General features: G+C 38.0%; 1 protein-coding gene across 1 annotated transcript; it reads left to right on the top strand.

Annotated features, from left to right (window-relative positions):
• Positions 1-1,311: 1,311 nt before the first annotated feature.
• LOC125677245 (transmembrane protein 35B-like) lies at positions 1,312-5,934 on the top strand. Its single transcript, XM_048915253.1, has 2 exons — positions 1,312-1,425; positions 5,570-5,934. The coding sequence occupies exons 1-2, from the start codon at positions 1,312-1,314 to the stop codon at positions 5,912-5,914; spliced, it is 459 nt and encodes a 152-aa protein (XP_048771210.1). The 3' UTR covers positions 5,915-5,934.
• Positions 5,935-19,730: the final 13,796 nt, after the last annotated feature.

The following is a 19,730-nucleotide window of genomic DNA, read 5'->3' as shown; positions in this document are numbered from 1 at the left end:
AAAACCATTGTCAACCTCGGCTACGCCTCGGTTGACAATGGTTTTCTCGGGGTGAAAATTTTCAATGTTACCCTCAACTACATGCAATATTTATATACTATCACCGAGTATCTCATCAAGTTGATGTACACCTATTTGGAGTATTTGTAGATCTGCACTTGGCAAATTTAAACGTTAGGTTTGCACCAAGCAAACTTAAACCTTTATCAATACAACTCTTTACTCCAAGTGTAGACAAATGGGGGCACTTTTTTTCGTATTTTGTGGGTGCTTCAGCTAGTGCAGTTAAATAAACATGCCGGTGTTGTAGAGTGAGCCTTCCCTCATAATGAGACTTCCCCCCGGAAACCTGGCTCTAGAGTGAGCCTTCCCCCGGAAGCCTGGTTCTAGAGTGAGCCTTCCCTCTGGGGGAAGGCTCACTCTAGAGCCAGACTTCTCCGTGGGAAGACCTACTCTATCACTAGTTGTAGAGTCAGACTTCCCTCCATAGCAGGACTTCCCTGTCCGATAAACTAAAATTTATTTCATAGTTTGCGCAGGAGGAGATGTCCCTCTAGAGCGAGACTTCAAGAGGATGTTATGGCTCTAGAGTGAGTCTTCCCACTGGGGGGGGGGGGGGGGGGGGGGTAAGGTTTACTCTAGAGCATGTCTGCTGGGGGAAGGCTCACTCTAGAGCCAGACTACCGGGGGAAAGGCTCACTCTAGACCCAGATTTCCGCAGAAGGAAGACTGGCTCGGGGGGTGGGGTGGGTCTGGCTCTACAGTTTCACGGGGGGGGGGGGGGGGGAGTCTGGCTCTATAACACCGGCATACGTGCAACTCTACGATGATACCACACGATCACAAGGATAGAATGTTGTGGAGAGTATGGTCATTTTCTGATTTTGGCTATTCATTTTGAATATGAACAGACTTGTATCATCATCTGAATTTTTATATAACTAAATCCTGTTATACATGTACAGCAATTGACCTCAGGGTGGGGTATGGGGTAAAACAACTAGCCTAGAGCTTTTTCAGATGTTGCCACTTATGGGTTCTGCGATCATTTATCGTTTCTGCACCTAGACAACAATCATTGATGTATTTCAAAGAAAAAAAACTCATGTTTTTATCAGGAATACCAGTATAATTACATGTACAGAAGCTGGGTAATATACAGAAGCTGGGCAATAAGCGTTTGAGTGATCGACACAGATGGTCGGAAATCACATCAAGACATTTAATAGTACTCGTACATGTAGTGGAGGGTGTAAACCCGGATTTGAACAGCACTGTGCTAATGGTATACACTACCTTGTAATTTACAGGATGGGATTCATCGGGAATCTGGACATCGCCTTGACGTGGATCCTTCCCTGCCTGTTTATCGTGGATGGTTGTTTAAAAGTTTTCCCATTCAACATAGAACTTTATGGAGAAATCGTAAGGCTAATATACTAGGCGACAACACATGAAAAAAATCACCTTGTGAAATTTTATAGACACATTAATTAGGATATGGAAAGTACTTAAGATATTAATTTATTGATACCAAACAAATATTGTATCATTAGGTGAGCATTTTTAAAATGTCACCACAACTACTGAATTTTACAGTCATGAACAGTTTAAGGTCACCAAATATCAACATCTCGTACGCCCCTTCTCTTTCTGAGGAGCATCAATGACAGCATCTTTCCATGAACGCAATCAAGTCTTAAATAACTATCTAGGGATGTCGCTCAACTCTCATTGTAGAGCTTGGACCAGTTGTCTTTGGCGCATGCGCCTATACAATTCGTCTCTAGTATGTTAAGTCGGTTTCACATTTGGCGATTTCGTCTGGCATTGTCATATTAAAATACGGCTCCAGGACGCTTCATTATTGGATTGAATGGTTGGTTATATATTGTTTATCGTCTCTCGAGAATTTTACACTTATATGGAGACGTCACCAAGATCGGTGAAGGGCTTCAAATTTAGGCCTTTGTTCGGCGCTTACGGCCATTGAGCAGTGAGGGTTTTTTAGCGTGCCACACCTACTGTGACACGGAACATCCACCTTTAAGCTCATCTCCTAGGACCTGTGATATTCACACCTGATGCCGAGCGTTTGGCGGTGGAACTGTCACTACCTGTTTTAACGACTTAGGTCTGTCGCGACCGGGATTCGAACCCCGGCCTTCCGCATGCGGGCGAACGCTCTAACCTCTAGACCACCGCGGTGGTTCTTCATTATTGGAAACGTGTATGATTTCATCAATATACCGTTGAGCCGTCAAAGTTCCTTGCATATGAACCAAAGTGGTCCTGCCTGTATAGTATAACGCTCCTACATCATAACACTGCCTCCTGGATTCAGCTGTCTGTAAAACGTTCCTTACGGCGTATGTTGATTTTATCAGACATCTACAATTAAAAAAACTGGACTCGTAGCTAAACCAAACCTTTCGCCAGCGTTACTGTGGCCACACTCTATGAGTCTGAGGCCACTGTTTCGGTGATGTTGCGGCCACGAACAGACCTTCACGCTCTCCGCATCCCATGATCGATTGCGAACGGTGTGATATAATATGAGTCTGCGTATCCCGGAGATAAAAGATGCTGTAGACGCAGTTGTCAAACGTTGACGAAGATGACGCATGTTGTGATCTTGTGCTCGTGATCTCACGCGTGGTTTGTCTAATCTTTAAGAAATGAAACTTATAATTCTTTGTTTGATGCATGTATCAAACGAAACATTGGACGGAAAACTTCATCAATGCGCGTAGCGCATTGATGAAAAAGTTTTCCGTCCAATGTTTCGTTTGATACATGCATCAAACAAAGAATTATAAGTTTTATTTCTTATCATTTAATTATGTTTTTAAGATAGAAAAACAAATAGTTTCTCCCATCAAAAAGCTTGAATTAACGTTTCTGAAAAGGCGCGTAGGAATACATATAGGCAAGAATGAAAACAAAAACAAAACGGCATGGCTGTGCGTTCAGGTCAGGAACAGTTACTGTGCAGATTTAAATGGATTATACGCCAAATTAAAGGTGCAATGGTTAAAAGCTGAATTAAATATAAAGGAAGATAACAAGTGGTGACTGGATTTATGCAGCATCGTGTTGGAGGAGACGTTGAACACTGGTTGTGTCGTTGGAACGGTGGAATGCAATTCGGCTCCATTTCAATATCGAGGAAAACGTTTAAAACGCACTCGTTGACTGAGCCCCATATAACGCAGTTCAATTTCATTGATATTTACCAGATCAGAAGTCGCCACTTGCTCCGTCATGTTATCGATCTCGTAAAGCAGACGATTCATACCGGGAACTCGTGTAATCTGTCTACTTCTACCAGTAAGTGGTCTACGTCATCAAATTGACTATTCTGCCACGTCATCGCCTATGCATGTTGTTTCTTTAAATTAATTTGCATTTTATTCATATCTTTAGTTGTGTTTATTTTTGATAGCAATGAAAAACAAAAATCAAACAAATGCATTTTGTTATATATAATGCTTGTGTGGAAAATCCCGTTCTATAAATAGTGCTAAAATTAGAACGGGGAAGACGCATTCCAGAGAAAAGTAGTCCCGCGTGCTTAGTGCAGATGAACTCCGAACGAAATTTTGACAGAGAAATCAAACGAATTTTTCAACCAATCAGCATCGTTTATAGGTCATCACTTTAAAAGTTATTAAATGATTTGACAGTCATGTTCAACTGTGCTATGGTGCTTGACGCTACATGTACATCAAAATATCTGTGCACTGTACACTGTGGTACACCTACTTTTAGTTGTCCAGTTGCATTGATCATTCAGACGTACACCTACTTTTAGTTATCCAGTTGCATTGATCATTCAGACGTACCCTACTTTTAGTTGTCCAGTTGCATTGATCATTCAGACGTACACCTACTTTTAGTCGTCCAGTTGCATTGATCATTCAGACACGGTATTTCTCAAAAGCATCAATATTCAAAGAGAACGAAATCAAAAACTGAGAATTGCTGCTTGTGAATTAGGAACACAAAGGTGAAGTGTTTTAACAGACATCGAATTATAACAGTTATGAAAACAAGTTTTATTGTCGCGAATTCTATAAAACGGCTATCCATTAAACAATAGAATCAAGTGTAATCAGCTATTATTGTATGATTAAACTAATTGATATTATTAAGCAGCAAGAAAATCAGTAAAACTAAAAGATGCTCCCCGAAATGCATCTAATCCATGAACTACTTTTATTTATATGACGAATGACTCGTACAATAACTGTTGAAATATTGTTGGAATGAAGGTTTCTTTTTCATATATAAGGTACATGTATGTTAAGTGACAATGGCCTTTACAAAATGACCTTTGTCTGAAAGCCATTTCCCTTTTACTTATTTCTGTGATATAAAATCAATACCTGTTCAAAAATGGTTGAAATAAGGCACACTTTCGTTTATAGTCAGCATTTCGCAAATACTATGGTCGTTTTAAGTGTCTAGTTTGCCAATACAACTTTTCATTAGGTAAAATCTGTCTGACGTGTTAGGCCGTTTTTGGCCCACTGATTTTGACTACCGATAACTCTGTTTACCTGATCAAGATATAGTTCACAGCGGGTGTGACCGGTCGACAGGGGATGCTTACTCCTCCTAGGCACCTGATTCCATCTCTGATGCGTCCCGGGGTCCGTTTTGCCCAACTCTCTATTTTGTATTGCCTGTAGGAGTTATGAGATTGATTACTGTTTGTTATCTTCACATTTCATAAGGTTCTGAGCGACCTCGACCTTTCCAAAATGGACCAATATAACCGTTGAAATATTGTGGAAATGAAGTATTTTCATATATAAAGGTATGTGTTCTGAGTGACCTTAACCTTTACAAAATTACCTAGAGTGACCTTAGAAAGTCATTTGCTTATTGCTTAAGTATGTGATATATGATCAATACCTGTTCCAAAACTGTTAAATAAAGAACTTTTTACTTATGTTAGATACACGTTCTGAGTGACCTTGACATTTCCAAATGACTTTGGTCCAAATGTCCCTGTTTCAAGGAATATGGGTGATCAATTATGACGAAAGGTTCAGGAGATATGAACTTTTATATATCAAACTTGAAATAAGGATGTTATGTTCTGAGTGACCTTGACCTTTCCAAAATGACCTTGAAAGACCTTGGCCCATAATTCCTTGTCTCAAGGAACATTAGTGATTAAATATCAATTTCTGACGGAAAGTTTAAGAGATATGAGCTTGGACGGACGGACGGGCGGACAGACATGACGGCGACTATATGCTCCCCCGAAATTTTTCGGGGAGCATAACAATCCTTTTATGCGGTTTTTAATAAGTATGATACGCATTATTTATAATTATTATGTAATTCAGTAAATTAGTCTAAATGGCGATGTTTTCTCCGCAATACAGATATGTACTGAATACTTCGAAAACTGTCGTTTTTCAAATAAGGATTACATCAAATATGGTAGTCGTTGTTCAATGTCGGCATATGGTTTCATTCAAACAGTTTTCTTTCTCTGTTTTACTGTAAATTTGATAGCTTGAAATATATACATGTACTTTCTTTTCCTTTATAGGCACGAGAGTTCCAAGATTTCTCTAACGTGTGCCCCCTCACCTGGTTGGGATACACACCTAATCCGGATAACTACAGAATATTTGTTGGGGTTTATGAAGTTGCTTGCAGTATTGCAGTTCTCACTTCAGGTGAATTAAAAACTGTTGCCACCGGAATCCTTGCTCTTATATCCGGTGGAGCGGTTTATACTCACATTGCCCTTGCGGACAGTACTTCCGCCATACCACCGGCGGTGACTGGAATTTTCCTTTTGTTCTTATGTTTTAGAGCTTATTTAGAGACCCTGGAGCCACCACCAAAACAGCCGAAATATAAAATACCAAAGAAATTCAAAATCAAATGATTCATTGTTTCCTTCCAGAAATTAAAGTTTAAGATGATTGTTGGTTGGTTGTTTATGTACTGTTGAGTATTTTTCACTCATATTGAGACATAACCAGCTGTAGGTGAAGTACCACAAATTTAGCGACCTATGCTTTGCGCTTACGACCTTAGCAGTTATCGTTCTTTAACGTGTTAAGTGTTAACGCTTGTCGCGACACGTGACTTCTATTTTAAGGTCATATCTGAAAGACTCGTGATTCTCATTTCTAAATGCCGAGCGTTTGGCGTAGGAGCAATCACTACATATCTTCTGGGGGAGATCACCAAACAAATCACGTACTTTCTTTGTAAATTTGCAATTAAATTTGCATTTCTGTAGCTTCAACAGAGTATAATTATATGAAAATAAATATATATCGATATGTATACTTACAATATTTTGCCGAATGCTACATGTTATTTATTGACATAACGCATATGTGTAATGCGTTATGTATAAAAATTGGAGGGGCGGATCTCCCTAACTAGATAGAGTACCATAAAAATTTCCTCACAATGGTGGAAGTGGACCACTAATATCCTACCCTCTTGTCAGTCCCCGGGATAGGGGTCTTCGGTGATTCCGAACCCAATGTTTATTCATTAAGTGTGATGCGTTGTGTATAAAAATTGAGGAACGGATCTTCGTAACTAGAGAGAGCACCATCTTTTCACAGTGGTGGGTATAGACCACTAATACCCTAACCCCAAAATGTCAGTCCCCGGGGTAGGGGATCTTCGATTATTCCGAACCCGATTCACTAAGTGTAATGCGTTATGTATAAAAATTGGAGGGGCGGATCGCTGTAACTAGATAGGGTGCCATTACTATTTCTTCACAGTGGTTGGAGTGGACCACTAATACCTTAACCCAAATTTTCATTCCCCGGAGTAATGGTGTTCGATGATTCCGAACTCGATGTTTATTCACCAAGTGTGATACGTTATGTATAAAAATTGGATGGGCGGATCTCCGTAACTAGAGAGAGTACCATCTCCATATCATCACAGTGGTGGGAGTATACCACTTATACCCTACCCCCAAAATTTCATTCTCCGGGGTAGGGGTGTTCGATGATTCCGAACCCGATGTTTATTCACTAAGTAAAACTTATACGGTACCAATTTTGATGCACCAGATGCGCATTTCGACAAATAATGTCTCTTCAGTGAAGCTCAAACAAAATGTTTGAAATCCGAAATAACTATGAAGTTTTAGAGCTAAATATAGCCAAAAACAGCGTGCCAAAAAAGTGGAGCCAAATTCCTCCAAGGATAAGAGCTATGCATGAGGGAGATAATCCTTAATTTTGAAATGAATTTCTAAATTTTATAACAGCAATTAAATATACATCCGTATTTTCAAGCTAGTAACGAAGTACTTAGCTACTTGGCTGTAGAGACCCTCGGGGACTAACAGTCCACCAGCAGAGGCCTCGACCCAGGGGTCATAATGTAAAACTTATACGGTACCAATTTTGATGCACCAGATGCGCATTTCGACAAATAATGTCTCTTCAGTGATGCTCAACCGAAATGTTTGAAATCCGAAATAACTATGAAGTTTTAGAGCTAAATATAGCCAAAAACAGCGTGCCCAAAAAAGTGGAGCCAAATTCCTCCAAGGATAAGAGCTATGCATGAGGGAGATAATCCTTAATTTTGAAATGAATTTCTAAATTTTATAACAGCAATTACATGTAAATATACATCCGTATTTTCAAGCTAGTGTAATGCTACCTACCTACCTATCCTCTTCGCTCCAGTCGAAGCATAAGGTCAATACAAGACTTCGCCACTCAGCTGTTTTTTGCTTTTGCCTCTGCTTCTCCGCAAGTTAAGTTAAAACTCTTTAACTCATTTTCGACCGTCTTTCGCCAGGTTGTTTTTGGTCTTCCCCTTGGTCTTTTGCCTGGTGGTGTCCAACGTAACGCCCTTTTTGTATGTTGTTCCATCCATTCTCAAGACGTGTCCAAGTCATTGGAGTCGTTTTTGTCGTATCTCTTTGATAATGCAGGAGGAATCTGTCAATTTCAGGAGGTTTGTATTTGAGATGGTATTTGACCAAAATATTCTGCATATTTGTCTCAGGCAGTTGTGGTGGAAAATTGATAATGATCTTATGTCTGTTTTGGTGACTCTCCAGCATTCACTTCCATACAGTAGTACTGATTTTACATTGCTGTTGTATAATTTAACTTTAGTTATCCTGCTATATTGATTTGATTTCCAGATAGGTCGTAACTGGTTGAAGGCTGTTCTTGCTTTTGATAGTCTGTTTTTGATGTCCTTTTGTGTAGAATCTTCGGTGCTTACCACTGATCTTAGGTAAGCAAATTTGTCTACTTGCTTGATCTCGTTACCATTGACTTTCAGTCTACTTGAAGATGTAACATTAAATCTCATTTCTTCAGTTTTATTTGCGTTCAGTTGGAGTCCTATTTGGCTTGCAAAATGGCTGAGTCTTCGTGTCTTTTCTTGCATATGACCATGCCGAGATGACAGTAAGGCAATGTCATCAGCAAAATCAAGGTCCTCTAAGGTGGAGAAAATGGACCATGTAATCCCTCTTTTTGAGTCACCTGTTGTTTTCTTCATGACCCAATCGATGACAATAAGGAATAATAGAGGCGAGATAATACAACCCTGTCTTACTCCTGAGTTCACGGCAAACCAGTCAGTTTCTTTGTTGTTGAGTAGAACTTCACATTCAAATTTGTAACATTGCATGAGGGTCACTATCTTTTCTGGCACACCATAAGCTCTTACTATTTTCCAAAGAGTGTCCCGATGGATGCTATCAAAGGCCTTTTTAAAGTCAATGAAATTATATAGAGAGGTGTTTTCCATTCAATTGACTGTTCAATAATGTTTCTCAGTGCAAAAATTTGATCTACGCAACCTTTCCCTTTTCTAAATCTTGCTTGCTCTTGTCGTAGGATAATATCCAGTTCTTCATCTATCCTATTGAGGAGTACTTTACATAAAACCTTGCTTGGGACTGAGAGGATGTCTCTCCAGTTGTCACAATTTCCCAAGTCTCCCTTTTTGGCAAGTTTTACAATTAAGCCTTTTGACCAGTCTTTTGGGATCTCATTTTTTATCCAGATGGTATTGAAAAGGTTGTACATTATGTCTGTGGATGTTGTAAGATCAGCTTTAAGTAGTTCAGCTTGAATTCCATCTATGCCTGAAGCTTTACCAGATTTCATTGATTTGATGGCTTTGGCTATTTTTCTTTTGATGATGGTCCAGTGTTTATATTGAGGTCATTTTGTTGTTTTATTCCCTCAAATAATGTAGTTAGCTCTGGTCTATTAAGAACATCTCTAAAATGTTGAAGCCATCGTTCTGATTGTTCTCTCTCTGTTGTTATCACTTTGCCATTGGTACTTTTCACAGGTGGAATTTGGGTGGACTTTCCACATAGTTCTTTAGTTATTTTATATACGGTGTTTAGGTCACCTTTAGGAACTGCTTCGTCTGCCAACTTATCAATGTAGGTGCGTTTATCTTTTCTTGCTGATGTTTTAACTTCTTTGCCTTTCTCACTGTAAGCCTTCTGTATGTTTTCTCTGAGTCTTTGTGTTTAGGGCTTTCTCTGTCAGTTTTGCTCTTTCTTCAAAATTGTTCCAAGTGTGTTGAGACAGTTTTTTCCTGTTGCTCTGTTTTTCGGTATCCAATTGTTTGGGGTTTTTTCCCCAGTCTGCAGGTAGACTTGTTTGATGTTCTCCCAACTACTTTCCAAAGATTGATCTTCATCTGGTTCAAGATTTTCTAATGCTCTGTATCTATTCCTCAACTTTATGCAGAATTTCTTTTGTACCTCATAATCATTAAGACGTTTAATATCAATGATCTTTCTGTTTGTTTTGTTTGCATCTGATGTTTTCTTAAGTTATAGTCTCAGTCTGGCAGCTACATGACAGTGATCGCTATTTACCTCTGCTCCTCTGTAGGATCTTGTATCGAGGAGTGATCTTCTCCATTTTCCATTTATAATTACATGGTCGATCTGATTTTTGTCACGGTTGTTTGGTGAGTACCATGTTATCTTGTGGATATCTCTATGTTTGAATAAAGTTCCACCAATTACAAGCCCATTTGATGAGCACATATTTGCCAGTCTTTCTCTATTCTCATTCATTTTGCCAAATCCTTCTTTACCCATAGATCTTTCATGTTGGCTGTTGTCGCTGCCTACTTTTGCATTTTGGTCTCCTATGACTAGTAATACATCATGCTGAGGTGTTTTGTTAATCTGTGCTAAAAGAGCTTCATAATAAGCATCTTTGATGTCGTCTTCTGCATCATTTGTTGGAGCATAACATTGGATTACCGTGGTCTTTGCATAGATGGAATTGAAGCGAACTCTTACTCTATCAATCTTCTTGAATATTTTTATTCATGATAATTGCAACTCCTTCCATATGTTGATTGTCTGATCTTCCTGAATAAATGATTATATGTCCGTTTGAGACAGTCTTTCCTGATCCAGTCCATCGACATTCACTAACTCCCATGATAGAAACTTGATATCTTTCCATTTAAGTGTAATGCGTTATGTATAACACTTGGAGGGGCGGATGTCCGTAACTAGAGAGAGTACCATCACCATTTTTTCACAATGTTTGGGGGTGGTCACTGGCACCCCATCCTTAGAATTCCCAGTCTAATTTTCTTTTTTTCTAGAATGTAGTTCACTATTGAATTGCGAATAGTGAAGTGCGAACTGCGTTTCAAAATCACATTGCCATCTCACAGCTAAAAATAAAATTGATGAAATAATTTTGTTAAATCAACGTCATTGACAATCGATTAGTAAATTGTGGTTTCTACATTTAGAAATTACACTTTACATATATTTCATAGCTTTGTCATATAAATATTTAACATGACCCCTACTAAAAACTACATGTATTTATAATCCCAGTCACGAAGCGAGCGGTTTACCACTGAGCTACTGCGACCGGTGCAATCTTAAGGTAGTGATTGCAAGGCATCACGTGGTTTATTTATGTAGTATCTGAATAGAGACTATTTTCGTTTCCGATTCCGGAATACGTCAAGCGCTTTTCATTTGTATTGTATTTTATTTGTTTATTTCTAAACATATTTTCACTTTACCCTGCGTCTGGTTACATCTGACAAGTCTTTGTTTCCATCGTCTGTTATTACTGAATACGATCAGATGACGTGGTGGGTAGAGAGCGTGATCGTCTGCAGGGGTAGTGTTGTGTCTGGAGAAGAACATGGAAGCAGTCTCGCTAAAATGGAAGCACTTCGTAATCCGATGGTCCGTGGAAGTGCCTGGCCCGATCATCTGTGAGATCTGGAATTCGTGTAATTAACGTGTGTACGAGGATACCCGGACTGGTTTCAGGACACGCTGATCAATATAGACAAGTTTAGAAGAAATTTAGATCTGTGTTGTGTACTTCTGTATCATTGTATTGTAACGTGCAAGGGAGGTCACTGCCTGTGAACCCCCGCGGGCTCGTACCCGTGATAGAAACGGATAGCCCTGAGATGCTGCAATATGTACAATGCGCAGACTTAATCAGTTGTACTGCGCCTATATAGGATCCATTGACTGGTAGCGAACAAGTGCACTGGCAGGGAATTCCACACACCAGCGCACTTCCACAAGGACAAGCAGGGATGTCCGCACACCTATCACTATATAAATAGCGGTTCTAATCAGAGACACTGGCAGGGATTTCCGCACACCAGAGCTCTACCACAAGACAGGCAGGGATGTCCTCACACCTGATCTTGCGAAGCAACATGCAGGGATGTCCACACACTTGTAGCTATGAGATGCCAACTCCAGAGCAGGGATTGACCACACACTCTAGCAGTATTAAGCAGGGATGACCGCACACTTATTACTAAGACGTACAGTATAAGTAGGGAAGTCCGCACACTTATACGTACCTTACAGGGTTCGTCGAGTTTAACCTCTAGAACCGTTCTCTTTATCACCCATCGTATAGAAGAATCCTATATATCCGCAGTACCATAATGATCCGTAGTGTATAATTACTTATCATTTAAAACAAAATACTAATCATACCCAAACTTACTAATCTTTATAGAATCTACTATAGAAACACACAATGATTATAATTGCATGTACTTTAATTCAAAACTAACCATCATGAAATATTTATTTGAGTATGTCTAATAAGCAATTAAAATGACAACGGCGATAACTCTCGCAATAAAGATAACATAAGGAATACAGCTTTCCGCTTCAGTATGTTTATATATTTGTGACTAATTATGTAGAATTAAAATTTGTAAACGTTTCAAATCATTTTCACTGGTGTTGTGTGTCAATTGAACTCGCTATAAAAAGATTTGTGTATTCGGCGCACGTTACAAAACAAACCAATGAAATGTTAATTTTATAATATAAAGAATCTTACTTTGGCATAGTCACAAATTTTAACTTTTAGATGACACATTTTACCCACAGAATGCTATAAATGTGAAATATAATAAACTTAGATCGATATCGATTTATTTTGAAATTTTCGTAAACAATAATATACCGCAATCTTTGTTTACAAAACAAATAATAAATTTTCTAAAATGACCTCCTGTGATGATGTATAACCTTAATTTTTATGTGAAATCTTTCAAACACTTTCTAGATTTTGATCATTAAAAGTGAAAAACAAAATCTTGGGGAAAATCGTGAATCAGTCCCTTTAATGGGTTGTGCAGATAAATTACACACTCTCACAGGTATACGAGATACTTTTCCTGCACTGGATATGACACAACTCTAGGACAAATTACCAAACTCCGAGACTGTGATGTATCTGATTATTCTGCAATTGCAGAATCCATAAATGAATACGGCATGCCTAACTAAACCATTGATAGTTTTGACCTCATTCATGATTGAGATCAACACTGGTTGGGAAATGATTTGTAGATTTTACCTTTAATGCATCACTGTACATGCTTCTGAAAAGTTCAACCTCTGTGCCAGAAAATGGGAAAGTATTGCCTCCAGCTCCATACACATTGAGCTTGAAATCTTCCAAGGCTTTGAGTTTTAGTCTTGGTTCTAGAAATTCATAAAATGTCTCAGAAATACACAGTCTGTCGGAATTTCCATCGGCACGAATTGTGCTCCTTTGTTAGCTGACCTGTTTTTATAATCATATGAAAAATAATTTATTCAGACACTTCTACATGAGAAAAAAACCCATCTTGCTGTGACCTTCATTTCGACATTTAGATATACACTATATATAGACGACGTTTTATCTATTACATGTACCAATAACTTTCATTCATATGTCGATTCGATATATCCCTGCAAAATAAAAGACACCACAGAGTCGTCCACTTCTGCTTCATACTTAGACATTTTATTGAAAGTAGATATTTACGACAAACTAACAACTCAACTTTATGACAAACGGGATGATTTCAGCTTCTCCATCGTCAACTTCCCATATTTATATTATGTAGCAATATTCAATTATCACCTGCATATGGAGTTAATTTCTCTCAACTGATTCGATACTCCAAAGCTTGTTCTGCGTATCGCCAGTTTTTACATGGAGGCAAGCTACTGACAAACAAATTGATAGTATAGGGGTTTCAACAGTTTCGTTTAAAGTCAGCATTTCGCAAATTCTAACGGTCGTTTTAACTATCTAGTTTGCCAATACAACCTATCATTTGGGTCAAATGCTGTCTGACTTGTTTCATAGATTGTTAGGCCGTTCCTGGTACACTGGGTTTGATTACGTATAACTCCGTTTACCTGATCAAGATTTAAGGCTCACGGCGGATGTGACCAGTCGACAGGGGATGCTTACTCCTCCTAGACACCTGATCCCATCTCTGGTGTGTCCAGGGGTCCGTGTTTGCCCAACTATCTACTTTGTATTGTTTATGGGATTTATTAAATTGATCACTTCGTTCAATCATTCTTATAAATATGTTTTTGGCTTAGGGCTATGAAAATCAGCACCCTCTCCAGTCCGTTCCATAATTTCATTGGTTACTCTTTTGGGTGATTATTATGGAGGACCTATTTGCACTCTGATTCATGTGACCTTGTCCCTCTCGAGAATATTTCACTCATATGGAGACGTCACCATTGCCGGTGTAATTTAGAAAATAGAAAAAAAATTATTATTTGTAATATGTACAAAGTTTGAGGGTTTTTTTCCTCATGACTAACCTTTCTGTGCCTTTATAATGACCTGTTTTTACCTCTACCAAAACTTTCGTTATTTGAACTCTTACTATAGCAACATTCTAAATCATTCAACCTTTTTGTTATGTGTAGAAAGCCGGATGACATGAAAATCTTTCATGGAGTCATTTAATGGGATTTAACTCATCGAAGTTAAATCGGTTTATCTAAGCTAAATATCAATATTAATCATTAATCTGCATCACCGGGGTAATTACCCGCTGCCGGCTATTCTTTTTTTCGGGTATTAGTGAGGTCATAAATTACGTCATGACCACCGTGCATGATTCCCCAGCATTTCGCACATGTTTTTTGTATTTTCAGGCAAGAACCTATTATGGAGAGCCATTTCCCCGTCACGGCTGCCATTTCCGAGTGGGCGGAGATTCAGCTTGCCAGTAGAGCTCACCTGGATTTTTCATTCATTTAATTGATATTTCAAATATAAATAAACATTATCTTATTTTTTCCTGGGTGTACATCTGGTCCCAGGGTTCACTTCGGGTTATGGTTTTTCTCCTTGCACTAGTTATGAGCAGCCGTGATCATTACCGCCAATAAATCTAATAAGCTACAAGTCTGCCTATTTTGTTTTGTGTGTACCAGTTTGCTTACCCATGTGTATACCATATTTTGTCTTTGATAAATGTCTGGTATAATTTAGATTGATTGATTAATTGATTGAATAATGCCTAACGTCCCTCTCGAGAATTTTTCACTCATATGGAGACGTCACCATTGCCGGTGTAATTTAGAAAATAGAAAAAAAATTATTATTTTTAATATGTACAAAATATACATAAACTCTTGTTTATCTTCAAATTCTTATTACAATGAAAAATATCTCTTATTCTATTTAACAGAAATACCATAGGTAAGAACATCAAGTTATGATCTGAATTATTTTCGTTTTAATGCAGAAAGCTAGGAAATTCCCATCGTCGCACAAACAGCCTCTTGTTTAGAGTCTCGCACCATCTTCCAGTCTCGATTAGGAGACGACGATTTGCAGAAAACTAAATTTAGTAAATATTGTTCTAGCTTTTTAGACAACGCAGTTTTTTTTAAGGTACCAAATATTTTACCCTTGGACGAATTACTTATGTATGTATACATATATATAAATTATCACTTTTCTATATTAACTGATCTTTTAGACGTCGTTCAGTAGTACATTTTCTTATCCATGGAATGTTTATAGAGGCCTGATCCACTCATCAAGTTCTTGATACATGAAAGCCAAGGATTCCTATAATTTTAAATAAAAGGACAGGTTTCTTCATTTACTTTTCAAATTAGAATATAATTTAAAAATGTAAATAAATATGTTCAATAATGTTGATGTTTTTTAAAACCCCTGGCCTGGATGTTATAAAACTTTAACCATACTCTTACTGAAACTCAGCTATGTTTGTTTTGAGTACAACGTCGAGCAAGCTTCGAAACATGATCGAAAAATCTTGAGCATGTCCTAAATTTTTTAGTATGAGAATGATTTTATAGAAGTTTTACATCCTTCACTTTTGAGTATGAGTACGGTTTAGATCACAGAGTTTGAGTATGAAAACGTGCTCAAAAAAGTTTTTTAACCCCCAGGCCTGATCTTACAACCTTATCAAGCTGACATTCTATCGATAAATTAATTTCATCAATGTGGACTGTACATTGTAGTTTTGCTAGAATACAGGTAAACACAGGTGATGAGCAGACTATAATTGCTATCAAAACATAATGTTCATCTATTATCCTATACCTAATTATCAAGGGTACAAAACGGGATCGTACCAATAGATTGTCTCATTCTTTGTATCACTCCATCCATGGCTTTTCGAACCTGCTTCCTTAAATTTTCTTTTTTATGTTAGAAAATGATCCTGACCTGGATAATATGCCGAGGAATTTAAATTCTTTTACAATTTCAACAGGTGTAAATTAAAAATCTTTGTCTCCTCATTACTATACCTGGTAGATTTCGGACCACCCGGTAATTGATAACCACAGTTAGTGCTAGCTGCCTTTGTAATTCCGGCAGATATTATTTTAGTCACCACCAGAGGACTCCGACTGGAACCATTCGTTCTAGAGTTTTAAATCATTGCTTTAAGGTCATGCACATGTAAGATTCCCAAGATGAAATTAAGTAAGACTTTGTTGTGCTTACGTGGAATTTTTATGCCCCCCCCCCCTTTGAAAAAGAGGGGGCATATTGTTTTGCAACTGTCGGTCGGTCGGTCTGTAGATCATGTGTTGTCCGCTCAATATCTTGAGAACCATTTACTTGATGATAATGATATTTCATATGTGGGTTGGTTATGAGTAGAAGAGGACCCCTAGTGTTTTTCAGGTCAAAAGGTCAAGGGTCAATCTACTCTGGACATAGGAATATAATGTCCGCTCAATATTTTAAGAACCCTTTGCTTGAAAAACATCAAACTTAGCACACTGGTACATCCTAAGGAGTAGATGACCCCTATTGATTTTGAGGTCATATGGTCAAGGGTCAAACTGGGCATAGGAATATACTAACCATTCAATGTCTAGAGAACACTTTGCTTGACAGACATCAAACTTGGCACACCAGTACATCTTCAGAAGAAAATGACCCATATTGATTTTGAGGTCACATGGTCAAGGGTCAAACTGGAGATAGGAATATACTGTCCGTTTAATATATTGAGAACCCTTTGCTTGACAGACATCAAACTTCATACACTGGTACGTATTCAGGAGAAGATAATCCCTATTGATTTTGAGGTCACATAGTCAAAGGTCAAGGGTCAAACTGGACATAAGAATATAATGTCCGCTCGATGTCTTGAGAACCCCTTTGCTTGACAGACATCAAACTTAGTACACTGGTATATCTTTAGGAGAAGATGACTCCTATTGATTTTGAGGTCACATGATCAAGGGTCAAACTGTACATTGGAATATACTGTCTGCTCAGTATCTTGAGAACCCTTTGCTTGACAGACATCAAACTTGGTACACTGGTACGTATTCAGGAGAAGATGATCCCTATTGATTTCGAAGTCACATGGTCAAGGGTCAACCTGGACATTGGAATATACTGTCCGCTCAATATCTTGAGAACCCTTTGCTTGACAGACATCAAACTTAGTACAGTGGTGTATATTCAGGAGGAGATTACTCCTATTGATTTTGAAGTCACATGGTCAAAGGTCAAACTGAACATAGTAATATACTGTCCACTCAATATCTTGATAACCCTTTTGCTTGACAGACATCAAACTTGGTACACTGGTACGTATTCAGGAGAAGATGATCCCTATTGATTTCGAAGTCACATGGTCAAGGGTCAACCTGGACATTGGAATATACTGTCCGCTTAATATCTTGAGAACCCTTTGCTTGACATACATCAAACTTAGTACAGTGGTGTATATTCAGGAGGAGATGACTCTATTGATTTTGGAGTCACATGGTCAAAGGTCAAACTGAACATAGTAATATACTGTCCACTCAATATCTTGATAACCCTTTTGCTTGACAGACATCAAACTTAGTACACTGGTACATCTTCAGGAGAAGATGATCCATATTGATTTTGAGGTCAAAAGTCAATAGTTAAACTGGACACAGTAATATACTGTCCACTCAATATCTTGATAACCCTTTTGCTTGACAGACATCAAACTTAGTACACTGGTACATCTTCAGGAGAAGATGACCCATATTGATTTTGAGGTCAAAAGTCAATAGTTGAACTGGACATAGTAATATATTGTCTCCTATATTTTAAGAATTATTTGCTTGATTGACACCAAACTTGGTACACTGGTACAGCATAAGGAGTAGATGACCCCTATTGATTTTTAGGTCACATGGTCAATTCACTCTTGACATAGGAAGATATTGCCTGCTCAATATTTTGAACTGATGATACTACTATCAATTAAATGATGTGTATGTATAACCCTTTTCAATTTTGCACCATGGGGGGGGGGGGGATATGTGTTTTACAAACATCTCTTGTTTATTATTTTATCAAATAACTGTAACCGGAATCAATATAACAAGGGCAGTAACTCAGAAGATCGAATGTCCAAAACGTCTGTATACAGTGGCTCAAGTCAAACTTCAACCCGGGTAAAGTGATTCCTGAACTATGGTCAACACATCGGAATGAAAACACCGGTAAGGAGTTTATTATTTATTAATGATATAGTGATCGATAACAATTAACAAGTTCTATATACTAAAATAACTAAACGTGTAAAGTGTTAAAAGTAAAAATTGAAATAAATCAACAAAAAGGGAATATCTTAAATTTTGAGTATGAGTTAAATGAGTAAATTACAAAAAGGACTCGGTAATGTGAGGAAAGATAAGATGAAATTTGATGGAGTCAAAAATGCAAATATATGAATAAATCCGTACTAGGCCTCCACAATACTGAAAACTAGGGAGCGAGCCACATCTTGATCTGCTTAGAGCATAACTTTTAATAATAAACTATTTAAAAATGATTAACCCTATAAAATATGTCATACTAAGTATGTAACCTCCTACTACTGTCTACAACAACTTGGAACCTATTAAAATGGATAACTATAATATAAAATCTAATGACAACCTATCAAAATAAGTAATAAAAAACTATGCTGATAACATTGAGGTTTTTAGTAGTCCCTAATTCCTATCCTAACGAAAAACATGCTTATTTCATGCTTCTAATTATACAGACCTTTCAAACCTTTAAAAGTCCCGTGAGGATCCGGGTTAGAATTACATCACATATTCGAATATTAACAGCACGTAATATTACATTCATAGCATATAATAATGAATCCACAACATATATTACAAAACCACAGTACATAATTATGAAAACACAGCATATAATTATGAAACTACAACATTGTTTCCACCCCGATTTCAAGCGGTTCACCACCGTTTAATGTTCAAGGGTTGAACCCAGTCCAATTTGTGTTTGTAGGAGTTCCTGAATCAAAAAGCGGTTCATTACCGTTGACTAGCCAGGAAAGCACTCGGTGTCTATCTTCAAAATAGTCAACAGCCATAATCTCAACAACCCCTACAGGAGCACCACAGCAACGAACCCCAAAGCAATATTAGCAAACATTGCAACCACCACAACAGCAAATACCACATCCACCACAACAGAAGCCTCAGAAACTACCACAGCAGCAAATACAGCAACCACCAAAACATCGATCTCAGCAAATACCACAACCACCACAACATCATATACAGAAACCTCGGCAACTATCACAGAAGTAACTAGGTTATGATGATAATAAAGGCGGAGTACAATGTTCATGCAACGTAAAACGAAACAAATATGCCACCATTTCCTTTAATTAATTAATCTGACACTTTAAGTCATGGTCATCTTACACAAACAACTGATCATGGCTCAAGCCATTCTCAAATCCAAAGCAGCTATGGCTCGAACTCAAATGAACATAACTACTTGAACCATAACAGAGTTAATTCAGAGTGTGATACGGATGGCAGTGATGTTTAAGCACCTCCTCAAACTTCTGATGGCAAGCAAACAACTGGAGCCTTTGACATATAACCA

This window comes from Ostrea edulis, chromosome 3 (assembly GCF_947568905.1).
Source record: "Ostrea edulis chromosome 3, xbOstEdul1.1, whole genome shotgun sequence".
In the NCBI taxonomy this organism is placed as follows: domain Eukaryota; kingdom Metazoa; phylum Mollusca; class Bivalvia; order Ostreida; family Ostreidae; genus Ostrea; species Ostrea edulis.
This window is presented reverse-complemented; position numbering and strand designations above follow the sequence as displayed.

Bases quoted from the DNA above. Each gene is read 5' to 3' on its own strand.
- LOC125677245 (XM_048915253.1), top strand. From the start codon at position 1,312: ATGGGATTCATCGGGAATCTGGACATCGCCTTGACGTGGATCCTTCCC. The intron at 1,426-5,569 runs GTAAGGCTAATA...TTTCCTTTATAG, and splicing joins TAGAACTTTATGGAGAAATC to GCACGAGAGTTCCAAGATTT.